At 35.7% G+C, this 24515-nt stretch overlaps 1 protein-coding gene across 1 annotated transcript in view; it reads left to right on the top strand.

Moving 5' to 3' along the window:
• Window positions 1–24515, top strand: part of RyR (Ryanodine receptor) — a 602377-nt gene that overhangs the window by 198439 nt on the left and 379423 nt on the right. The window contains 2 exon segments of the mRNA XM_089093383.1: window positions 1650–1840; window positions 5121–5261. Coding sequence (XP_088949509.1) covers window positions 1650–1840; window positions 5121–5261 — 332 coding nt within the window.

The raw sequence follows: 24515 nt of genomic DNA, 5'->3' as shown, positions 1-24515 counted from the left end.
TGTAGTCTACCTGTTTCTCCACGTGCTTCGAATTTCCGCCAAAGTTTGTATAAAAGGGTTTGTTAGCGTATTGATTTCAAATTCGAAGTAAACATTGCAATATAGAAGTAAACATGGGAAATAACCTACATATTAAATAAATTGTTTTCATGAAGTCAGTAATTACAAATATGCGGCTGAATTTGCAATTGGAGTACCTTAAAATAGAACACATTGTTCAACACACATTTACTGCTGCTATTAATCGTACTACAATCATTCACACCATAAATATTTCCCATCACCGTTTCCCTCTACGATTTCTCTCCACCGTTTCACTCTTGATAGTATTAATCCTATCTTACGACTGATCTTGTCACGGGAACTGATAGCGGTGCTATACTCACATTCGTGCTTTAAAGAATGTACTTTTAACAGTCTTTAGCAGATGATATAGAAGCCACCCTCATGGGGCATGAATCCTGAAAATGTTGGAGGGGGAGGTGAATGTATTTTTCGAAATATACGAAAGGGGGCAACTTTAAAGTTTTATCCATTCTATTCAACGCAAATACTAGAAGTGTATTATAAAAAAAAGATATTTTTCAAAGTCTATGGGGAGTTGGGCAAAAATTTCTTTATGTACAGTGTCCCCTCCCTCCTATTTGATGTATCTTGCCACCTGATCTGTATTTGTCAATGATACAATAATACAATCCCAACATGAGAGTTGTCAATGATTTATACTATAAAAGAAAAACATAGTAGAAGAGATAGAAGTCACCCAATCATATAAATTACTTTTAAGATTACATGATTAGTTGAAGCTAGTGGAGTCAGTACTTCGGCTTCTATTGATTTTGGGGTAGATCTGCCAAATTCCCAATTCATATCCCGATAAAAAGAATATACCGAAAAATTGCCCAGATTTCATAAATTGATTGAAAAGAAAATTGGAAACACTGAGTGAAATAAAAGTCAGCAGTGACAATGAAATATTATAGACATTCAAGTTTTGTTAAGAAACCTTCATTCCAATTCATTCCTCAATTTCTAGATTTTTATTTTTTTTCAACAAGAAAATTTTTTCAAAGGGAACTAAAGAACTACACCAAAGATGATCGGAATTAAAGTAAAATAATTTTTCAATTGTTAATTTTTCAAGCGTTAATTTTTCAAATACCAAAATTCACCGTCAATAATCAAGAGCGGATCTAGAACAAAGTGTTGAGAGAGTCACATTGTGACAAAGGCTCCAATAAGCAAAATCTTGGGGAAGCCAATGTGATAAGGGTGCCAATAACTTACCAAATTGACAACTTTATTCTGAAAAAAAATAAAAAAAGAAAAACAGGGAAAGAAAGTACCAGAAAAAAACTTGGGGAGCCTGGGGCCTCCTGGCCCCCTAGATCTGCCAGTACAATAAATAAATGAAACCGAAAACAAGCAGAAATAACAATGAATAACCAAGTCAAACTACAAAAGTGCAGAAACTACCATACAAAGGAATAGGGCTAATACCCCCTGTGCCTATTAAAGACCAGAGCATAATTTGCGCTTTACTAAAAAAGTGGAGAAACTTCAATCTTTATTTCGATCTATGCCTTTTTATTAAGGCTATGTCTTATGTACGTCTTATGAAAACTACACGAAACCTTTTAATTTCTTAGGAGGAGCACATAAAAGTAATTATTTCCTTGCTTGAAAAGCACGGTCGTGATCCAAAAGTTCTAGATGTCTTATGTTCTCTCTGTGTTGGCAATGGTGTCGCTGTGCGAAGTTCCCAAAATAATATAGCCGATTATCTGCTTCCGGGAAGAAATCTTTTGCTCCAGACACAAGTAATTGACCATGTTAGCAGGTGAGTAGCATTCAACTATTGTTTGATTAATGCTAATTTTTTTCTAATAATTTCTGGATGAAAAAAATGGCTTCACTTTTGTTTTACATTTTTGTTTTCATAAAAATAAATTAAAATCCAATTTTCAAATAATACTATCAAGATAGCTTCACTTCGAACTTGTCTAAAAATTAATCATACGAAAAAAAAGCAACAATCCTAAAATGCTTTACGTGTTTCAAAAAGCGTCCTTAATCGGTTCACGTTTACTGTACCAAAACTCCTACATTATTTTGTGTTTTTAATAAAGCGCAGTTTTATATAATCATACAAACATAGGGAAATATTATCATTTGATTTATTTGTACTAGTTTTATCCATATATTCTACATAGACTGTGAAGCAATAATTTTTGTTCGTTTTAAGTTTCAACTTCGCCCTTTACTTTCCTCAGTAAAACTTCATTTTTTTAAATTAATAGTCTATAAAAACTGTGTCATGTCACTGTTCTTTGCTTTTTTCTTTTTCTTTTTGTTTATTGCTCAGCTCACTGCAAAAAAAACAACTTATTCTTGGTTAGATATGAGCAACAACCTCGGATCAAAAATGGTTAATTCATATTTATAACTTGATTAATTTATAAGGTTACTTGAAACATATCTTTAAAAACCACAGTTGTTACTCGACTGCTGACCAATAGTATTTTGTCTTCTTGGGTAGGATGGAAATTAAAATATAAAAAATACTTTTATAAATTTTGCTAATTTGTGTATACTTTCCCAGGATTGTAATTGGTTTTCATTATTATCGGTGATGTGGACCAAAGGATAAATTCACAGTTTTTTTAGGAAGGTGGGCAAAGTTGAAGCTCTAAACAGGGTTGGAAGGATGACAAATATTTGCTAGCAATATTGCATCAAGTGATTTGACGTTGCAACCAAGTTGTTTCAGCAGTAGTTGCAGTGCCCTAAGTTCTTAAAGGAACTTTTTCTTACCATACATTCTTCGTTTTTTTTTTTGGTTGACTCTTCCTTAAGCTGGCTTGTTTGGATGACGACATAAGTAAAAGAAGACGTTATAAGGGATTGGTATTAGAGAGTTCATTATTAAAGAACTGAAATCAAAACAACTAATTTCCTTGCATTTTAATTTTTTTCGATGATCTGTGCTTTCCTTTAAAAAATAAACTAATGTTTTTGATTCAATTCTTTTTTGTTTTGAATATCATATTCAAAGTTATCCTAACAATGGAGGGACTACCATGCTCTGCTGTATATACTTCAATTCAGTCTCTTTACCAGTCTTTTAAAATCAACATTCCCCTTAAAAATTACCCTTTCCACAATACGAGGGGAGTTTTCACTCCTCAGTACTCATTATTGCACTCCTCAGTATTGCACGCTTGGTCAAAATATAATTCTTCCATTGGGCAAGACTAGGGGAGGTAGTCTCCTCCGTAATATTTATTTCTATGACCTCTGATGGTTATTTTGAAAACTCGGGTTTCTGAGAATACGTTTTGAGGCTTCGAATAACCCCGCTCACGATGAGAAAGATCTATTAGCCTCCCCGTTAAGGTTGGTCTGCAAGTGTACAATGCTGCATAATCGCTAGTATTGTTGTGTAAACTCTCAATCATAGCGATTGGTTTTGTGTGAAGTGTATAAACGCTTAGGGAAGAATGTATCCCCATACAGCAGTATGGTAACTGAAAATTAAAGGTTAGGTAAAGATCTTATCAATATTTCGAAAGGGATTGGAAGTATCTGAACTTCCGCTCGATGTTATTCTGGCTCTTTTTGGCCCAAAGTTATTGTTTCACGTCAGAAAATGCCAGAAATAGGCACTTCCCATTGGCATGGTTTCGTTTGTCGCTTAAAAAACATTCGAACTTTTATTATTCGTTCAAACGAGCCGTCTCACGATTGTAAGACAGCCATTAATAAACTGTCAGTCTTGATGAAAAATAAAGTAATAGAAAAAAAACCGTAATCATTTACAGCCTTCCTTAGACTTACGTGAAATTTTGGATTTTGCATATAGGGCCTTAAGATCTCTTCACTAGGGTCTCGTTTGACTATAAGATTTCCGTCATGATTCTCCCACCCTTTATTTGTTTAAGAGCGTTTTACTCCTCTTTTTAAGCTTAAACTAAAATTGTTGATAATTAACTTATATTTTAATGAACCTCACATATTTCACGATATAAACCAATTTGTCTTCATATTAGTTTTGCCTACACATGTGTTGTTCTTATAGTTCTGCCTTTAGAAGTTAGCACTATAGACGACTATGGTTTAAAAACGTCTTCAGATTTGTGTGTGATGTTCTTTCTAGACCATAATTAGCATTTGGGGATTCTATCCTGCCAGCTAGTTATGACGGTCAGTTTTTCTAACCAATTGAAGTGAAGGAAAAACCTATAAGAATTAACTATCGGATTAGCCCCGCTCCTCCCCCCTTTATAGCATTAGCTTTGTTTGGCCTTAATTTTTCTATCAACATATCCCGAATATTCTATCTGTTTAAAAAAAACAAAACAATTATAATGAAGAGAACATGCAATTGTTTAGGTCATCAAACCCTGAATCATCGACCAGATATGAATCAAAGATATAACTTACTTTGATTTGTCAATTGGTTATATGAAATGAACGAGGCTCTTCAAGTGCCACCAGTTCGTTACAGTCATCATTGGGGGAATACAAAGACAATAATGTCGCCAAACATGATTCCGTAGTGAAACAGTAATTTTTTACGAATCGATTGTGTAGGTGCAGCGGAAATATATATGTTTGCTCTTAGGTTGGTTTGAATTTTATTTTGTATCGACTCAAATTTTGATAAGAGCTTTGAACTTGATATTAAATATAAAAGTGCAAAAGATTCAACTTCATTTTCGAATGTCAATATTCATATTTCGCTTTTTTGTAGGATAACTTTCACTATTCTTTATTAAGTAACTAGTGTCAAGACACTAAGTGTTAGATGAACATAAGAAATATTGATTAAATTCGGTTCCTCCATAATTTGTTGAAAAAAACTAAGAAATAGAATTGAGTAATTAAAAGGTAAATTATTATTCATCATTTTTGTGCAAAAATAGGAATTTGTACTGTAAAAACAAAAATTACTAACCTTCCTTTGATGCTATATATATATATATATATATATATATATATATATATATATATATATATATATATATATATATATATATATATATATATATATATATATATATATATTCTCTGTATCAGCATCCTATTTTTGCACTACGGATATACTCAAATTTTTGCAGTGTTCGTCCAAACATCTTTGTTGGCCGTGTTGAAAATTCCGCTGTCTATCAAAAGTGGTATTTCGAATTGACAGTTGATCACATTGAAACAGCAACTGACCTCCATCCTCACTTAAGAGTCGGATGGGCCAACACTTATGGGTAAGCGACAACTTTTCTTTTATAGATAGATGAAGCGGGAAATACAGTTTCAGAGAAGGAGGAATAGAGAGAGAGAGAGAGGGGGGGGTGGAGAGAGAGAGAGATAGATCACCTCATAGTCTATGAGATAGAAAAGTAAGCTATTGTTCCAGTTACTGCTCGTTTCAACCGCATGCAAAAAAAAATTCACCGACAACCAACGAACCCCGTTGTCATTGACGCACATTAGGTGCGTAAATATATTCTTATCTGGCTAAGAGCACCTACAAAGGAATATAGGCAATTTTCTAAAAAAAAACACGTTGACAGTTCAAAATTTTGTAATATTCTGAAAACTCACTATTCTCTATTATGTCAATAGTGTCAAAACACTGAGTGTTAGATATTACAGCGTTTTGTTTATAGTGTTTAGATTTTATACTGTTTATATATATGCTGTTATATATACTGTTTTATATTGTTTATGTTATATATTTATACTGATTTTATAAGGATTTTATACACTAAGAAGGTAAACTTTATAACCAAAAGTTTTTTTTTTCTCAAACCTTAATCTTCCCTCAGGAGAAATGTTATGAGGCTTATCAGAGTAAAAGTTTTTTTCAAGTAGCCACTGCTTGCAGACCACAAGGCAGAAGCGAATGAGCAGTAGAAAAAAAAAATGAAAATCCTCCGTTTTGAAATTATAAGTCCATATAGATAAACTTAAAAAGTCAAAATTTTATGAATGTGAAATATTCGAGTGAGTGTTTTCTTTTTTTCTGCCTAATAGCTATAGACCATAGGCTTGTCGTTTATGTCGGGATTTCTTTCTTTGTCCAGTCATTTGTTCAAAATTGGGTGCTGAACCAAAAAATAAAGAGTCAAGTTTTTTTGTTTTTTTTATTTTTATTGAAGCATTAGATTATCATCAGACTTAATAAACTTGTCTAATTAGATAAGTTGTTATGATTCTTTTAATTTTCAAAATTATAGAAATCAGCCGCATCATCAGTGATTCGGCAAAGCAAATGAAGGTAGTTCGAAAATTGAAAACCATCGTTTCATAACACTCTTCCCAGTTTTGGTAAAGTACATGATAACACCTGTAAAACGGAGGCTGTGTTGTAAAATTGAAAGAAGAAAATTATTCAAATTTCGAATGTGAATTGAGGATGAATAAAAGCACCATTGACAATCTGGTAGGTAGTCAACTTAATGTAACTTGGTTCAGAAAAACTTATCATGATTGCAGTTTTCAAATGTTGACAGTGCATTTGATTCCTTGATATACAGAGACATTTTCAAATATGTGAAGACCGTAAAATCCGTGTCAAAGCAGGCAACAGTATTTCTACTTATATATTGAAAGGTAAAATGGGTCCTCACATGGAAGAGGTTTGTGTCCTTCCTTTTGGGATGTTGCAGTATTATGTAGCACTTGATGATGGGACATCTAGAGCACGTATTTTTGTCGATGATCAAGCTTTTCAGGCCATGGGAAGAAGCGTCAACGCAGTCCCAAAATGTATCAAAGCCATGTTGCAACAGCTGGAGCTTTTGATAGATTGGATCGATATCAAGTTCTTTTCACATAAAACCAAAACTATGCTCATCACCAGTAAAAATTTCAGCATTTCTCACATATTTGAGAGAGAGAGAGATTTGTTCTAAGCAAACAAACAATTTAACATCAGTTTAGCGGCCACCCCAAGAAGTAAAAACTTGTCCAAGGGGGTGGCAAAAATACGCTAAACTAACAAAACAATAAAAAAAAAAAACAACCTATCCATATCACAGTCCCCAAACAGCACCACAAACCTTATACCTTAACATTTTCATTAAATCATAATCATCACCCCCAGGAGCCACATATAATTACCAATATCTTAAAAAAAAAACACACTAAAATTCATACTTACTAAAAAGCATCCCTTTAATTACTATTTTAACGAAGAAATATCACCTATATTTTTTATATTTTGATCAAGCTGGATCCAACTTCTGATCCCCCTATGAAGCAAAGAAAACATCAATTAGGCCGAAACAACCAGCAGAATATTAATCTCTACAGATGACCTAGTATCATTATCATGGATGGAAGATCTAAGGTTTGCTAAGCTATCAAAATACAGGAGATTTATACCCTTTTAAATCCTAAAAATGAACAGAAGTGTATACAACTAACATCTAACAGCCGATCTAACATCAGAACAGCGTTGTTTTGTAGAACTCGTACTGGCTGAACAATAGAAGGAAATGTTCCAAGCCAAACGCTACGACAATACAATATATATGGATGGATAAGGGAAAAATAAAGAAGACGCATAACAAAAGGATGAAAAATGCTCAAGTTTTCTCATTATACCCAGGTTACAAGACACAGTTTTACAAACATACTGTACATGGTGCTTGAATGATAAAACTTCATCAATATAACCCCCCAGGTACTTATAAGAACACACCCGCTTTAAAGTTCCATACTGTGTTACAATATCCTGCATCCATGGATAAAAATCTGGTGAATGGGAAAAATTAACAAAATTAGTCTTACACAGATTAATCTTTAATCTATTTACCCTCAACCAGGAATTTAACCTTTCAACAGTATCTTTCATCGATGTCTGAAGTATTTCTTCTGTCTTCGCGGTACTAACAGCAACTGTGTCATCAGCAAATAATGATACCGTCTCATTCCGGGTATTTTTAGCCATATCACTAACATTAAAACAACAACTTGGGATACAATTAGGCACATCATTAATGAACAATAAAAAAAGAATCAGACCGAGAACTGACCCTTGTGGGACACCATAAACCACTGGGCGGCGTCCTGATTGTATACAAGTCACCTCTACAAACTGGTACCGGTTACTAAGGAAACTCCGTATAAGGTCAAGAGCTTTACCTCGGATCCCATAGGCCTCGCATTTTTCCAGGAGTAGGCCATGGTCAACTGTGTCAAAAACCTTCTGTAGGTCTAGAAACACTGCACCAACCTTAAATCCTTCATCTAATGCTATGTTAATGATACTAGTCAAAAATATCAATGCATCCTCTATTGACACTAGAGAGTGGGAAAATTGACCATGTAAATCAATGTAAGCTTCTAAGCTTTATTATTTATAGAAATTTCGATTAAAGTCCTCACATAGAACACAAGAAGCATAAATCAGAAGACTAAATGTAATGAAATCCTTAACAAAAACTATTTGGCAACTAGAAGAATTCGTTGAACAAGAAGAAGTATAACCGCATGGCAACTCATGAAGAAATGTTGTGACAGCAGATAAATACGTTCAGTAAAATCAAGAATTGGAAAATCGAGTCTCTTCTTCACTGTTATAAGTCATAACAAATGGAATGAAGTAAACGTTCCGAAAGGGCTATTCAGGTGTTCTCAATTTGATCACAGCTTATAACTGATATGCTAAAGTCCACACTCCCAGCAAATTAACTCTTTGGGAGCATTATCAGTTTGAATCTGTAAAAAATAAAGGTGAAATATCCTGGCACAATAATGCAAAAAGTTTCAAGTTACATGTGGCCATCTTCTCTTGTGATTTTATACATTTTATACAGATGGATTAAAAACTGGACATGGGACGCCAGTTGCTCTCAGTGTAATCTTAAATCTAAAAACCACAAGCGAATTTAAGTTACCAGCCAAAATACTGAAATTTAATACGCAAGTCGTTAATATTAAGAAGACTTCAGGATATTCAGGCGCCAATCTTGTAAACTATTTCGGCATAGTTATATGCCCTGACTGAAAAGTGTCTGTTGATGTCATGAAATATATAAATAGAGCTAAGATGTCAATGAGAAAAGTAATTGCCTGTTATTCGAGGTTTATATTTGTTAGTGGTAACTGTAAAATAATTATAAAAATGGGCACCAGCCTCTGCAGGGATTGATAGCAATGCAAGGGATAGATCTGTAAATCAGGAAACAGAGAAGACTAAACATTTTGCTGGATACGATTCTTCCAACAATGTGAAGCTTTAGCGAAGGTTTTATCCTTTATGGTATACCAGAGAAATAGATTAAAGTAATTGGGGCTATGTACAAGAACAACATTGCCGCGGTTAAGGTAGGGAATGTGGTTAGTAGCTGGTCTCGTATTAAATCAGGATTTAAGCAGGTATGTATTTTATTCCAATTTTAAAGGATTATTTTGATGGACTTTTTCTTAAGGAGCACAGCAAAGGCAATGGTAGAACACAGAATCAAAAGGGAAAGTAAAACTTTCCTGGACTTGTATTACGCTAATGATTTAAGTTTCCTAGAGGAAAGTGTTAGGAAAATGAATGAAATTCAAGAGGTTTTGCGAGTTCAGGATGCAAGAATAGGTTTGAAAATTAATGTTGAGAAGACTAAGTCACTAAGGTCAGGATTAAGTGAAGATGAAAAGTTGACGTTGGGTAACGAAAAGATTTGTAAAGTGAACAGCTTCACTTACCTAGGTAATAATATTAATAAAGACAGTGGGAGCAGTGGAGATGATAATAGTAGAGTAGTCCAGGCCTAGGTGGTTTTTCCCCAGTTTAAAAAAGTTTGGAAGGATAGGAAGATAAGTATATAAACCAAAATTAAAATATTGGAAGCTACAGTGATGACAGTGGTCAAGCATGGCTCTGAAGCATGGGCACTCCGGAAAACGGAGAAAGATTTGCTATATGTTTTCCTGAGAAATTGCATACGGATTGTTTTGGGTATCCGACTGACTGACCGTATCTCAAACAATAGGCCGCAAAAAAAGTGCGGTTCAATCTCAATTTCAATCTCAATCTCAGTGCGGTTCTAGGGCTGTGATAAAAAAAAAAGTTTGAAATGGCAAGTAGTCCTCGAAGCCGCGCCACGCCGACATGACGGTGGCGAATGTGTGATTTCGTATCGGCGCGCCGAAATTTTTTGGCGGCGCGCCACCGATTTTAGACCGGCGGCGCGCCATGGCACGCCGATTTTTCTAATTAAAAATAATAATAAAAATTCCACTTCACCAAGCACGTTCAACCTCAATTTTAGTAAGGATTTTTAAATGGTTGGCTAAAAAGATACAAGAACAATATGACAAAACAGGAATTTGTTGGGCCGTGCAGAAAGTGTTTATGTTCACCGTCGATCAGACCAAGTAGAATTCTCATTTTTAGCCACTAGACCCAGGGAAACCTATGTTGTGCTTATGTTTAACATCGCATTGTTCCTATAAAATCCCGTGTTTAGTCATTTCCTTCTTGTTAATGATCTGGGCTAATGTGTATATAAGTTTGAAGTTCAAACATCTCCTGTTCATCAAATACATACGAAAAGGAAGTGAAAAAAAATAACAACATCGAAAAAACAACATCAGATACCATGGCTTAACAACACGAACAATTTTAAATCAGCGGTTACATCACTTCAGTTACAATTGATGTAACAAAAGTTAGTTTGTTCACTCTGCCTGGAGCCATTGATCTTTTTGCAGTCACTATCAGTCCTGTCGTGCTAAAAAGCCGTTTAGCTGGGGCACTTGTGGCCGATACAGCCAGAACTTGACGAGCGTAAACTGCCACCCGCGGGATCTGATACTAGCATTGGACCTTGGGGTCCCACAGAATGCCGCAAATGGACTTCTTCTTTGTATTTGCTGAAATAAGTTGTTTTTATAACGGAGAACAAACCTGTGCATCTTTACCATAGGGCTCCTGTGCCCTACACTACAGGAGGAACTAAACTGCACCTTTACCCTCTTCTCTTATGAACACGGAATAACCCTCCAAAATTTTTTTCTGAAAGAAGTGGTCAAGTTATAACGTTTCAAGTCAAAGTTTAAGGCTACTTCAACTTCAGTGCGCTCTGCTAACTGTGCAAAAAACAATATAATTCATTTCTATAGATATATTTAGACCCCGGTGCCCCGCCGACGGATCGACCGAACGCCGCCGACGAGAGGCCCAGTCGAACACCACCGAAGTGTCGTAACGCCGCCGGCGCGCCGTTGCTGGCAGAGATGGCGGCGTTCGGTTGACTTCAAATTAATTTTGCAGAAATTGTTTATTAGGTCAACCGCAAAGTCGGAGCTTTTCCTTCTCGTGTGGTTTAGTATTTCAATTTTCCTGATTAGAAATCGAGCAGGGCTTGCACTATCCCCATATTTTTGGATATTTCCCCGAATTGGGTTCCCCGAATCCCCGAAAATCACTCAATCGCGGTGCCATTCCTAGCGATTTATCACCAGTGACTTTCCCTGCCAAATATTACTTTGCATACCATAATTCTTCACTTCTCTCGTTCATTAGTTTTCGCCTCTCTTTTTACTTGGCATAAAAACCAGACAGATACAATATACAATTGCACATATTGCAATATACACAGTTCTTCACACGATGAAAAAAAAGTATCGTCTTTATGAAATGAGTTTCAATCATTTCGAATGCAGTTTACCAATCGCCATTTCTTACATCATTCGTGGTCAATAATTTTATTTTCAAGTTGAATAGAATTATAGAAGGCATTCACTACTATACAGCCTCAGCCTGTTTGATGTATTTTGTATGCTCTTTCATAATTCAATAGTTGCTTCTGTTGTAAATTGCATCTTGAGCCCTTACAGGGGCCCCAAAGGTATTTTATATGAATTATGAAAAAGCATAAAAAAACATCAAATGAAGTTTTCACTTTCATCCTAGCTAAATTATATGGCCCACTGCAAATTTACCATGAACATTAACCCCCCCCCCCCCTATCCCCCTAATGTGCAAATATACCGTGAATTGGAATATACCCTGAATTGTCAATGGCAAAGTTTCAAATCGCAACATTCAGCGCTATTTTTGTCAATAGTATTTGAAAAACTTGAAATGGCAGGAAAACGGTTTGAATTGAAAATCAAATAGGTGTGTGTGGTCACAAAAACGAAATACGTTTGGGGCCCCTTTAAGGTTTCAAGATGCAACTTACAAAAGAAGCAATTATTGAATTATGAAAGAACATCAAATGATGTTTCACTTTCATCCTAGCTAAATTATAGGGCCACCTAGAAATTTACCTTTTACCAGTTTTGCAACAGACCAATCAATTAAAAGAACACTAAACAAATATACTATTGGGGATACATTTGTTTCCTTCAGGGGGATTGGGGGGGGGGGGGTACAATGTCGGGGTAATGCCATAATGTTGAAGAGGAGCATAAAATAGGGAATTTAATGGTAAATGTTTCATATTATGTTTGCTTTGTATATATCCTAGGGGTAGAGCTATACAGAGGGAGGGGGCTGCTGATTCAATGCAGACTGCATAAAATTAGCAATCTAAGAATGTCTCACTTTTTGTCCTAGCATTTGTCCTTCTGGAGAGCTGCTATTCTTAACCTTTGCCAAATAAAAAAGTGGTAAAGTTCTATCATATCATTGAGTTAGGAAAAAAGTGAATACACCACTCGATGCCTTTCTTATGCTGATTACAAATATAATAATCATGGTAAAATTCTACTTTAGCTACTTTTGACTATCTTGGAAAGGGGTTAGGTTAAGAAAATGAAACTTTCAGGGATGGGTCTACAGGCTAAAGTATGTCCTGGGAAGATATTTTGAAGTATCCACCTCCACCTTGTCTCCCTCTAGAGGGTCCTTACCGTTGATGACCTTTAAAAATATGTGAGTTATAGAAGTGAAACCTTGCAAAATAGATCTTCTGCTTAAATGAAGTACAATAAAACTGTTTTCAGATTCATAACTTTGCTCAATCCCAATTTATAAGGTTTTAAAGATATGCAAATACATTTCCTGAATTTTGGAAATAAACTATTTATATGTCTTAAAATTCTGCTCAAATAACTGAAATTGCATTTTCAGAACTAAAGAAAGAGAAAAAGAAACTGATAACTGAAAATTAAGGTAAAATGTGGTTTTGTCAAAATTTCAATGGGTATAGTCCTGTCATGTAGGCAAATTTCATGACCCTCTAGAGGAAGAAGGAGTGGAGGTAGGTACTTCAAAATAACCTCCTGGGACATACTTTAGCCTGTAGACCCATCCCTGAAAGTCTCATTTTCCTAACCTAACCCCTTCCCAAGATAGCCAAAAGTAGCTAAAGTAGAATTTTACCATAATCATTTCTATCAGAAATGAAATTCAGCCCCCACCCCTATATATGCCAATTCAGGGTTAGGTTAGGTATATATAGGGGGGGTTGAAATTCATTTCCGATAGAAGTGATTATTATATTCATACTCAGCATAAAAAAAGCATCAAATAGTGTATTCATGGTATAGTTCTACCAAATCATATTATTGAGTTAGGACTAAAGTGAATGCACAATTTGATGCCTTTTTTTATGCTGATTACAAATATAATAATCATTTCTATCAGAAATGAATTTCAGCCCCTCCCCCTTATATATGCCAATTCAGGATTAGGTTAGGGGTAAAGTTCTACCAAATCATATTATTGAGTTAGGACAAAAGTGAATACACCATTCAATGCCTTTTTTTTATTGTGATTACAAATATAATAATCATTTCTATTGGAAATGAATTTCAGCCACCCCCCTATATATGCCAATTCAAGGTTAGGTTAGGTATATATAGGGGGGGGGGCTGAAATTCATTTCTGTTAGAAATGATTATTATATTTGTAATCAGCAAAAAAAAGGCATCAAATGGTGTATTCACTTTTGTCCTAACTCAATAATATGATTTGGTAGAACTTTACCATATTCACTTTATTCCTAACTCAATAATATGATTTGGTAGAACTCTACCAAAAAAGTTACATAGATAGGTTACAGTGATGCCTATTCATGAAAATATTGGGGAGAGAGAATCTATTTTTCAAAATCTAGTGGGGGGGGGGGATAATTTTACAGTTTCTTCAATGGAAATACCAAAGAAAGGCATTTTGTATAAAACAAAAAAGAAGACGTTTTTCAAAACTTACTTGTTTCTTCAAAAAAGGTCTGAAGTGTGTGAATTTTGGAAATAATGCAAAATTGTCTTTACAAAATCACTTTAAAAAAAAAATAGAGAAAAGGATTTTGACTTGATTTAGGTCGCATAATATAGGGCTATTTTTTCACTCATCAATCTGCCAAGATCTTACATCTTTTGTCATTTTTATGCAAATTTCTTTCATCATTCTGCTCTGATCAGTGGTCTGAGAACAATGTTGAGTGTATCATCAAAGTTCTATCATCTCTAATGATGAGAGAACTTTGATGATATACTCATCATTTCTATATGGCAGAAAGATGGTGTCTTTCTTGCTTTTTGCTAAAATCAGTGAGCTGTATGATCTTAGAACAAAGATGAGTTGAAAAAATGGTAATCTTTGCAGCAGGGGCATTGTTGGGGGGTGGCATTTTCCCCCCCCCATAATGTGGAGAAAAAAATATTATACATCCCCTGCCCTTTGACTATCCAGATATGGAACCCTCTTGCCCCCCCCCCCCCAATAAAAATGCTGGAGAATTGCCCCTGCTTTGCAGAAAGATAAAATATCTCAGATGTAAGATCTTAGTGCTAAAAAATGGCCCTTATATTTACAGAGAGTAGGCTACTTCACCAAAACTTACTTGTTGATGAGCAACTAAAGTTCCATGAGGATTGGTAACAAGCAGTGTTGAAATCTAACTCAAGTCTAGGCCTGTTGAAACATGCTATCACCAGCCACTCCTATACTGTCTTCCTGAGACTTTACTAGGCTATTGTTAGCCTGTTCTTGGATTTTGTAATCTTTCTGACCCCCCCCCCCCTCCCCGCCTACAAGCATGACACCAGAATAACTGAAGGAGTCCAAAGACATACCCCCAAATGCATCACAGGTGTACAAGATATGCCATATGATAAGATACTGTAGCACCTAAAACTACCAGCACTGGTCTTCAGACATCACAGATGTGATATGATGCTGGCCTACAAATATAATAGTAAACCAAACAACACCCTCCTCAAAAAACATACAGGTCAATATAACACTAGAGGACACTCCTAGAAGCTAGCAAAGCAAAGAGTTAACACCAGAATGCACTAAAACCTTTTTACCAAGCATATTTCCAACAACTGGAACAACCTTCAAGACAAAACCATGATTGCACCCACTAGTGCCTCCTTTAAGTCAAGACTTGACAAAATAGAACAAAAAGCCATGGAAATATAAGTGGGACAGTCCATCCCTCTCAGCTGCCAACTAATACAACATCACTGGGTCCATAACACAGTGACATTCCAAATTGCCATAATTGACATGGAGCAGAACAAACCTAGCATGGACCTTATTTTGCTCCAAAGTGCTAATGAAGGTAATTAAGGCAAAAGAATAAGTTTTTCTAAGTTATAAAGGCTTCAGTCTTTGGCTTTCTACTTACTTGGATTTGACTAAATGTCAAATGTGCACAGCCTGAAAAGAATTTTTTTTTTGTATCACCTTAAATCTTACTTGCCTGACTGTGTGCCATGGCTTGCTGTATTATTCTTTTCCAACATTTTGTTTGAAAGTATTTCCTTAAATCGCAGCTTGGAGCGAAATTAAGGATTTTCATCCTTGTAATGCTCTGTTATGACTTCAATGGGTTGTTTGCTAAATTTTGGATGACGGACTCAGCAGCTTCCCAGTTATACAGGAACTCTTTCTGTAGCCATTCTTTGTCTAGATTTTTCTTGAATGCACCTGTTGAATCAGCAGCCACTGTATTTTCAGAGAGTAGATTCAACAAGCTTGTTACGTGTTGGCTGAAAAAATGGCTTCTTTCTCGGACTAAGGAGCATTGCTTGAAAATCTTTTTGGAATAACCTTTAGTCACAGAATGTTCTGGGGGAGGGGTAAGGAGACAAGAGAGAACATTTTTGGAAATAATTTTGTGGGTCATTATCATTTCACCATGTTTCCTCCTGTATGCAAGAGTAGGAAGCTTCAAGTGATGTAAATGCTCTTTGTATGGCATTTGTTTGAGGCCTTCTACCATATTGGTTGCTCTTTGTTGAACTCTTTCTAGAATTTCTTTGTCCTTCTTGAAATAGGGTGATGCCAGGGACATTCCAACTTCTAGGCGTGGCTTTCAATGTATTACTTTAGGTATTTAGGTATTACTTAGCTTTTAGGTATTACTGCTTTTAATGCTGGACATTGGCCTGACTTAAGAGGATTTCATGGTTCAGTCACATTCTGTTTTTGTGACATCTCTAATGGAACCAGGACAATAACACCTTAGGCCCTGACATTTCAGTAGTCAACCTTTTGCCTAGATGTTTTCCCTAGAATTGTGCATGTTGAACTTCCTGTAGATAACATCAGCAAGGTTATAGGAGGCCATGACAAAATTAGGCATTCACATTTGAAAATAGATCTAATGCTAGACCTATACAGAGGGATGACTGAGCTGGATAGCAAAAAGTTCTTAGAACAACAAACTGCATTCCAAATTTCTTGTACAGAAGGAATTGTTCCCAATTGAGATATACATACAAAAGAGGTTTGGGGAGAAGTGTATTCCCAAACAAAAAGTTTTTCATCTCTGTTGATAGGATCACTCTTGAAGATCAAGTCAGGATTTTGATGCAAGACCTTCTATGAGGCCATTAGTAGCTATAAATCTTGGATGCACTGGAATTGATCATCTGGGCATCAGATCATTTTTTTTTTTATCTTGATGAGACCTGATTGTTGATAGCAAGAAGCTTGTACAGAGCCAAAGTGTTTATAGGAAGTGTTATAGAAGACTATGGCATTGAAGATAAAATGGTGTTGAAGGCTAATGAGATTTTCTCTTATGTCATTACTACCACCAGGAAAAGTGTAATTTTCAGATACTACCCAGAGAATTGCCTACTGTCATCATAGAAGAGAATTAGAAGTAGGAAAAAGGTAGATATGGGAGCACAATTATGCCTTCTATGGCCCTGATTTGGGCTGAGAGGCAGTCCTGAAAGCTCTCCAAAGACAAACATAGTCATTGACACAATCCTATCTTCATTAGGCATAAAATATCTTGCTTTCAATTTAATATGCCTCCTTTACTCATCTGGTAGGAGACTAGCAAATTTTTGGAGGCACATGTGATAGCACGTCAGTTTCAAGTAGATGTAACATGTCCACTTTTTTCTTGTTAAAATCAATCTATGAAGCCTCTGTTGTGCATGGGCTGTTCTTATAATTTGGGGCCCTCATCCCTATGGCTGAACATATCATGTCTGCCTGAAGGCACATTTTTTGGAGCCATTGACCAAATTTGTTTAAGACAGATATCCTGAAATGTTGATACAGTCCCTTATAGAGGTGCTAGATACCTTTTACACAAGGCTGGGAAGGGGCAGCAGTTTCCACCCTGGTTGGGATCAACCCTTAAAAGGGCACACAAAGTCAGAATTTGTGACTGAATGAACCGTGCTCTTCATCAATGTTTTATGGTAACTCTAACTGTATGATAATTCATGGAAACACAATGTTCTTTATTAATTCATACTATTGCATTCACTGTGATACTACACCCTGATTTCCATCATAATACTGTAGCCTATGTAATTTCAGGCATTACAAGAATAAACTTTTATCCTCCCAAGAGAAGCCTACTGATTTTATGGAAAGGACAAGTTTAAAGTAGCCTACATCTTGGTGCAAAAACGAAATACAACAGAATTCTTAATGTATAGTCAACAATCCTTTTGTTTTAGGAATGCCATCTCATAGTGGTGCATGCTCTTTTTTGTTTTATTTATTTATCAATTAACAGAATAAAAAAAAGCTGTTAAAACATTGTAATCAATAAATCAATTATGCTAACCACTCTTCTGGGCCACCAAAAAACCTGAGCCTAGAATTCTAGATTGTTTTATTTAGTAGTTCAGTGAATTTTTGTCAGACAGTTTTGTAAATGTTAGCCCACTAAATACAATCTTTTGTTTTATTGAAATTATAATTTATGTGTTTTCAACCAGTAATTTAAATTAAAATGTACTTAACCTAATAACTTATTTTAAATTCAAAAGTAGAAAACATATGAAACTAAGAGAGGAAAGGAAATAATAAATGAAAAATAAAATAAAAAAAAAGGTTAGAAAACAAGGATTTCATCAGCCAGTAGTAAAACATGAAGACAAAGAACACGCAAATATTTCAACAAGGACCTCCGTCAAGTCGTCCTCAGTGTTAAAAAAAAAAAAAAAAAAAAAAAATCTAACCTTTCAAAGTTTACCTGACAAAAAGAGAACAGACACTAAATAAAAACCAGGCAGGAATCAATGACAAAAGATTTAACAAAATGATCGTGCAAGAATTTTTTGCTTTGCAATAGTCTTAGCTTTTCTGCAATTTCGGTTTTCATTAGATATGCAAATAGGTTCTCTTAAATTAGACTGGGTGAAAATATTGATTGAGTCTTTTAATATTAAATTGTTATGAATTACTACTACTACTACTAACAACTCACCGCAGCACCAAGCTGCCTGAGACCAACACAGATACGCACACTCCTCCTCCATCCCAATCTATTCAAAGTTTCCCTCTTTACACCCACCCACGAAGTTCCCATTTCCTTTAAATCTTTCTTTATGACGTCCTCCCACGCCAGACGGGGATGACCTGTTTACTTTTAGCCCTAGATGGTTGGCCGAAAAGAACAATCTTCGGCAATATATCATCCTTCATCTGCACAACGTGCCCTAGCCACCTCAACCTTTCTTTCATTATAGCTCTAGAGAGCAGTATTAAATCACATTTTTTGTAAAGCCTATTGTTTGAAATACAGTCAGTCAGCCGGGTACCCAGAACAATCCTTAAATAATTTCTCTGGAAAACATCTAGCAAATCTTATTCTGCTTTTCGGAGTGCCCATGCTTCAGAGCCATATTTGACCACTGTCATCACTGTAGCTTCTAATATTCTAATCTTGGTTTGCAGACTTATCTTCCTGTTCTTCCAAACTTTTTTTTTTACTGTAAAAAAACACCATGAGCCTTGGCTATTCTACTTTTAACATCTTCACTGCTCCCACCATCTTTACTAATAGTACTAGCAAGGTAAGTGAAGCTGCTCACCTGATCGATTTCTTCATTACCCAACATCACCTTTTCATCTTCACTAATGCCTAGCCTTAGTGACTTAGTCTTCTTAACATTAATTTTCAAACCTATTTTAGCACCCTGAACTCGCAAAACCTCTAAACCTTCATTCATTTTGCTCACACTTTCATCTAGGATGCGTAAATCGTCAGCATAATCTAAGTTCAGGAGATTTTTTCCTCCGTGGTCTACCATTGCCTTTCCTGTGCTCCTTAAGACAAAGTCCATCAAAATAATCCATATAAAGGGGGTAGAACACAAACCTGCTTAACTCCTGATTTAATACAAAACCAGCTGTTAACCTCATTTTCTACCTTAACCGCAGCAGTGTTATTCTTGTACATAGCACTAATCACTTTAATTTATTTGCCTGGTATACCATACAAGGATAAAACCTTTACTAAACCTCTTCTATCAACAGACTCTAACGCTTGCTCGTAATCTATAAAACTGAGGACCAAAGGCGTTTGAAAACTCAGGCACTTCTCAATTATTGGCCTAAGAATGAAAATTTGGTCGACACATCCTCTACCTTTTCTAAAACCTGCCTTCAGGCAGGGCCCCAAATTATGTGCCTTCAGGCAGACATGATATGTTCAGCCATAGGGGCGAGGGCCCCAAATTATAAGAACAGCCCATGCACAGCAGAGGCTTCATAGATTGATTTTAACAAGAAAAAAGTGGACATGTTACATCTACTTGAAACTGACGTGCTATCACATGTGCCTTCTAAAATTCGCTAGTCTCCTACTAGATGAGTGTAGGAGGCATATTAAATTGAAAGCAATAATAAATCAATTATGCTAACCACTCTTCTGGGCCACCCAAAAACTTGAGCCTAGAATTTTAGATTGTTCTATTTAGTAGTTCGGTGAATTGTTGTCAGACAGTTTTGTAAATATTATCCCACTAAATACAATCATTTGTTTTATTGAAATTATAATTTATGTGTTTTCAACCAGTAATTTATTTAAATTAAAATGTACTTAACCTAATAATTTATTTTAAATTCAAAAGTAGAAAACATATGAAACTAAGAGAGGAAAGGAAATTATAAATGAAAAAAAAAATAAAAAAGGTTAGAAAACGAGGATTTCATCAGCCAGTAGTAAAACATGAAGACAAAGAATACGCAAATATTTCAACAAGGACCTCCGCCAAGTCGTCCTCAGTGTTAAAAAAAAAAAAAAAAAAATGTAACCTTTCAAAGTTTACCTGACAAAAAGAGAACAGACACTAAATAAAAACCAGGCAGGAATCAATGACAAAAGATTTAACAAAATGATCGAGCAAGAATTTTTTGCTTTGCAATAGTCTTAGCTTTTCTGCAATTTCGGTTTTCATTAGATATGCAAATAGGTTCTCTTAAATTAGACTGGGTGAAAATATTGATTGAGTCTTTTAATATTAAATTGTTATGAATTACTACTACTACTACTAACAACTCACCATAGCACCAAACCGCCTGAGACCAACACTGCTACGCACGCTCCTCCTCCGCCCCAATCTATCCAAAGCCTCTCTTTTTACACCCGCCCACGAAGTTCCCATTTCCTTTAAATCTTTCTTTATGACGTCCTCCCACCCCAGACGGACGACCTGCTTTACGTTTAGCCCTAGATGGTTGGCCGAAAAGGACAATCTTTGGCAATCTGTCATCCTTCATCTGCACAACGTGCCCTAGCAACCTCAACCTTTCTTTCATTATAGCTCTAGAGAGCGGTATTAAACCACATTTTTCGTAAAGCCTATTGTTTGAAATACGGTCAGTCTGCCGGGTACTTAGAACAATCCTTAAGTAGTTTCTCTGGAAAACATCTAGCAAATCTTAATCCGCTTTTCGGAGTGTCCATGCTTCAGAGCCATATTTGATCGCTGTCTTAACTTTAGCTTCTAATAGTCTAATCCTGGTTTGCACACTTATCGTCCTATTTTTTCAAACTTTTTTTTACTGTGAAAAAACACCCTGTGAAGCTGCTATTTTGCTTCTAGTATCTTCACTACTCCCACCGTCTTTACTAATAATGCCACAAAGATAAACGAAGCTGCCCACCTGGCCAATCTTTTCATTACCCTACATCACCTTTTCATCTTCACTAATTCCTAGCTTTAGTGACTTAGTCTTCTTAACAGTAATTTTAAAACCAATTCTTGCACCCTGAACTCGCAAAACCACTAAAACCTCATTCATTTTGCTCACACTTTCATCTAGGATGCTTAAATCGTCAGCATAATCTAAGTCCAGGAGATCTTTTCCTCCCCATTCGATTCCGTGGTCTACCATTGCCTTTCCTGTGCTCCTTAAAACAAAGTCCATCAAAATAATCCATATAAAGGGGGTAGAACACAAACCTGCTTAACTCCTGATTTAATACAAAACCAGCTGTTAACCTCATTTTCTACCTTAACCGCAGCAGTGTTATTCTCGTACATAACACTAATCACTTTAATTTATTTGCCTGGTATACCATACAAGGATAAAACCTTTACTAAACCTCTTCTATCAACAGACTCGAACGCTTGCTCGTAATCTATAAAACTGAGGACCAAAGGCGTTTGAAAACTCAGGCACTTCTCAATTATTGGCCTAAGAATGAAAATTTGGTCGACACATCCTCTACCTTTTCTAAAACCTGCCTTTAGGCAGGGCCCCAAATTATGTGCCTTCAGGCAGACATGATATGTTCAGCCATAGGGGCGAGGGCCCCAAATTATAAGAACAGCCCATGCACAGCAGAGGCTTCATAGATTGATTTTAACAGGAAAAAAGTGGACATGTTACATCTACTTGAAACTGACGTGCTATCACATGTGCCTCCAAAAATTTATTAGTCTCCTACTAGATGAGTGTAGGAGGCATATTAAATTGAAAGCAATAATAAATCAATTATGCTAACCACTCTTCTGGGCCACCCAAAAACCTGAGCCTAGAATTTTAGATTGTTCTATTTAGTAGTTCGGTGAATTGTTGTCAGACAGTTTTGTAAATATTATCCCACTAAATACAATCATGTTTTATTGAAATTATAATTCATGTGATTTCAACCAGTAATTTATTTAAATTAAAATGTACTTAACCTAATAACTTATTTTAAATTCAAAAGTAGAAAACATATGAAACTAAGAGAGGAAAGGAAATAATAAATGAAAAATAAAATAAAAAAAGGTTAGAAAACGAGGATTTCTTCATCCAGTAGTAAAACATGAAGACAAAGAATACGCAAATATTTCAACAAGGACCTCCGCCAAGTCGTCCTCAGTTTTAAAAAAAAAAAAACAACAACAAAATCTAACCTTTCAAAGTTTACCTGACAAAAAGAGAACAGACACTAAATAAAAACCAGGCAGGAATCAATGACAAAAGATTTAACAAAATGATCGTGCAAGAATTTTTTGCTTTGCAATAGTCTTAGCTTTTCTGCAATTTCGGTTTTCATTAGATATGCAAATAGGTTCTCTTAAATTAGACTGGGTGAAAATATTGATTGAGTCTTTTAATATTAAATTGTTATGAATTACTACTACTACTACTAACAACTCACCATAGCACCAAACCGCCTGAGACCAACACAGCTACGCACGCTCCTCCTCCGCCCCAATCTATCCAAAGCCTCCCTTTTTACACCCGCCCACGAAGTTCCCATTTCCTTTAAATCTTTCTTTATGACGTCCTCCCACCCCAGACGGACGACCTGCTTTACGTTTAGCCCTAGATGGTTGGCCGAAAAGAACAATCTTTGGCAATATGTCATCCTTCATCTGCACAACGTGCCCTAGCAACCTCAACCTTTCTTTCATTATAGCTCTAGAGAGCGGTATTAAACCACATTTTTCGTAAAGCCTATTGTTTGAAATACGGTCAGTCTGCCGGGTACTTAGAACAATCCTTAAGTAATTTCTATGAAAAACATCTAGCAAATCTTAATCCGTTTTTTGGATTGCCAATGCTTCAGAACCATATTTGACCATTTTTATTACTGTAGACTCCAATAGTCTAGCCTTGGTTTCCATATTAATCTTTCTATTCTTTCAAACTCTTTTTAATTGTAAAAAAAACCATGAGTATTGGCTATTCGACATTTAACATCTTCACTGCTCCCACCATCTTTACTAATAGCACTACCAAGGTAAGTGAAGCTGCCCACCTGATCAATCTTTTCATTACCCCACATCACCTTTTCATCTTCACTAATGCCTAGCCTTAGTGACTTAGTCTTCTTAACAGTAATTTTAAAACCAATTCTTGCACCCTGAACTCGCAAAACCACTAAAACTTCATTCATTTTGCTCACACTTTCATCTAGGATGCGTAAATCGTCAGCATAATCTAAGTTCAGGAGATTTTTTCCTCCCCATTCGATTCCGTGGTCTCCCATTGCCTTTCCTGTGCTCCTTAAAACAAAGTCCATCAAAATAATCCATATAAACGGGGATAGAACACAAACCTGCTTAACTCCTGATTTAATACAAAACCAGCTGCTAACCTCATTTTCTACCTTAACCGCAGCAGTGTTATTCTCGTACATAATCACTAATCACTTTAATGTATTTGTCTGGTATACCATACAAGGATAAAACCTTTACTAAACCTCTTCTATCAACAGACTCGAACGCCTGCTCGTAATCTATAAAACTGAGGACCAAAGGTGTTTGAAAAATCAGGCACTTCTCAATTATTGGCCTAAGAATGAAAATTTCTTCGACACATCCTCTACCTTTTCTAAAACCTGCCTTCAGGCAGGGCCCCAAATTATGTGCCTTCAGGCAGGCATGATATGTTCAGCCGTAGGGGCGAGGGCCCCAAATTATAAGAACAGCCCATGCACAACAGAGGCTTCATAGATTGATTTTAACAAGAAAAAGTGGACATGTTACATCTACTTGAAACTGACGTGCTATCACATGTGCCTCCAAAAATTTGCTAGTCTCCTACTAGATGAGTGTAGGAGGCATATTAAATTGAAAGCAATAATAAATCAATTATGCTAACCACTCTTCTGGGCCACCCAAAAACCTGAACCTAGAATTTTAGATTGTTCTATTTAGTAGTTCAGTGAATTGTTGTCAGACAGTTTTGTAAATATTATCCCACTAAATACAATCATTTGCTTTATTGAAATTATAATTTATGTGTTTTCAACCAGTAATTTATTGACATTAAACTGTACTTAACCTAATAACTTATTTTAAATTCAAAAGTAGAAAACATATGAAACTAAGAGAGGAAAGGAAATTATAAA

Source organism: Artemia sp. Qi Xiang Cuo, chromosome 8 (assembly GCF_049724085.1).
Source record: "Artemia sp. Qi Xiang Cuo chromosome 8, ASM4972408v1, whole genome shotgun sequence".
Classification (NCBI taxonomy): domain Eukaryota; kingdom Metazoa; phylum Arthropoda; class Branchiopoda; order Anostraca; family Artemiidae; genus Artemia; species Artemia sp. Qi Xiang Cuo.
The sequence above is the reverse complement of the archived record's forward strand: the minus strand, read 5'-3'. Positions and strand labels throughout refer to the sequence as shown.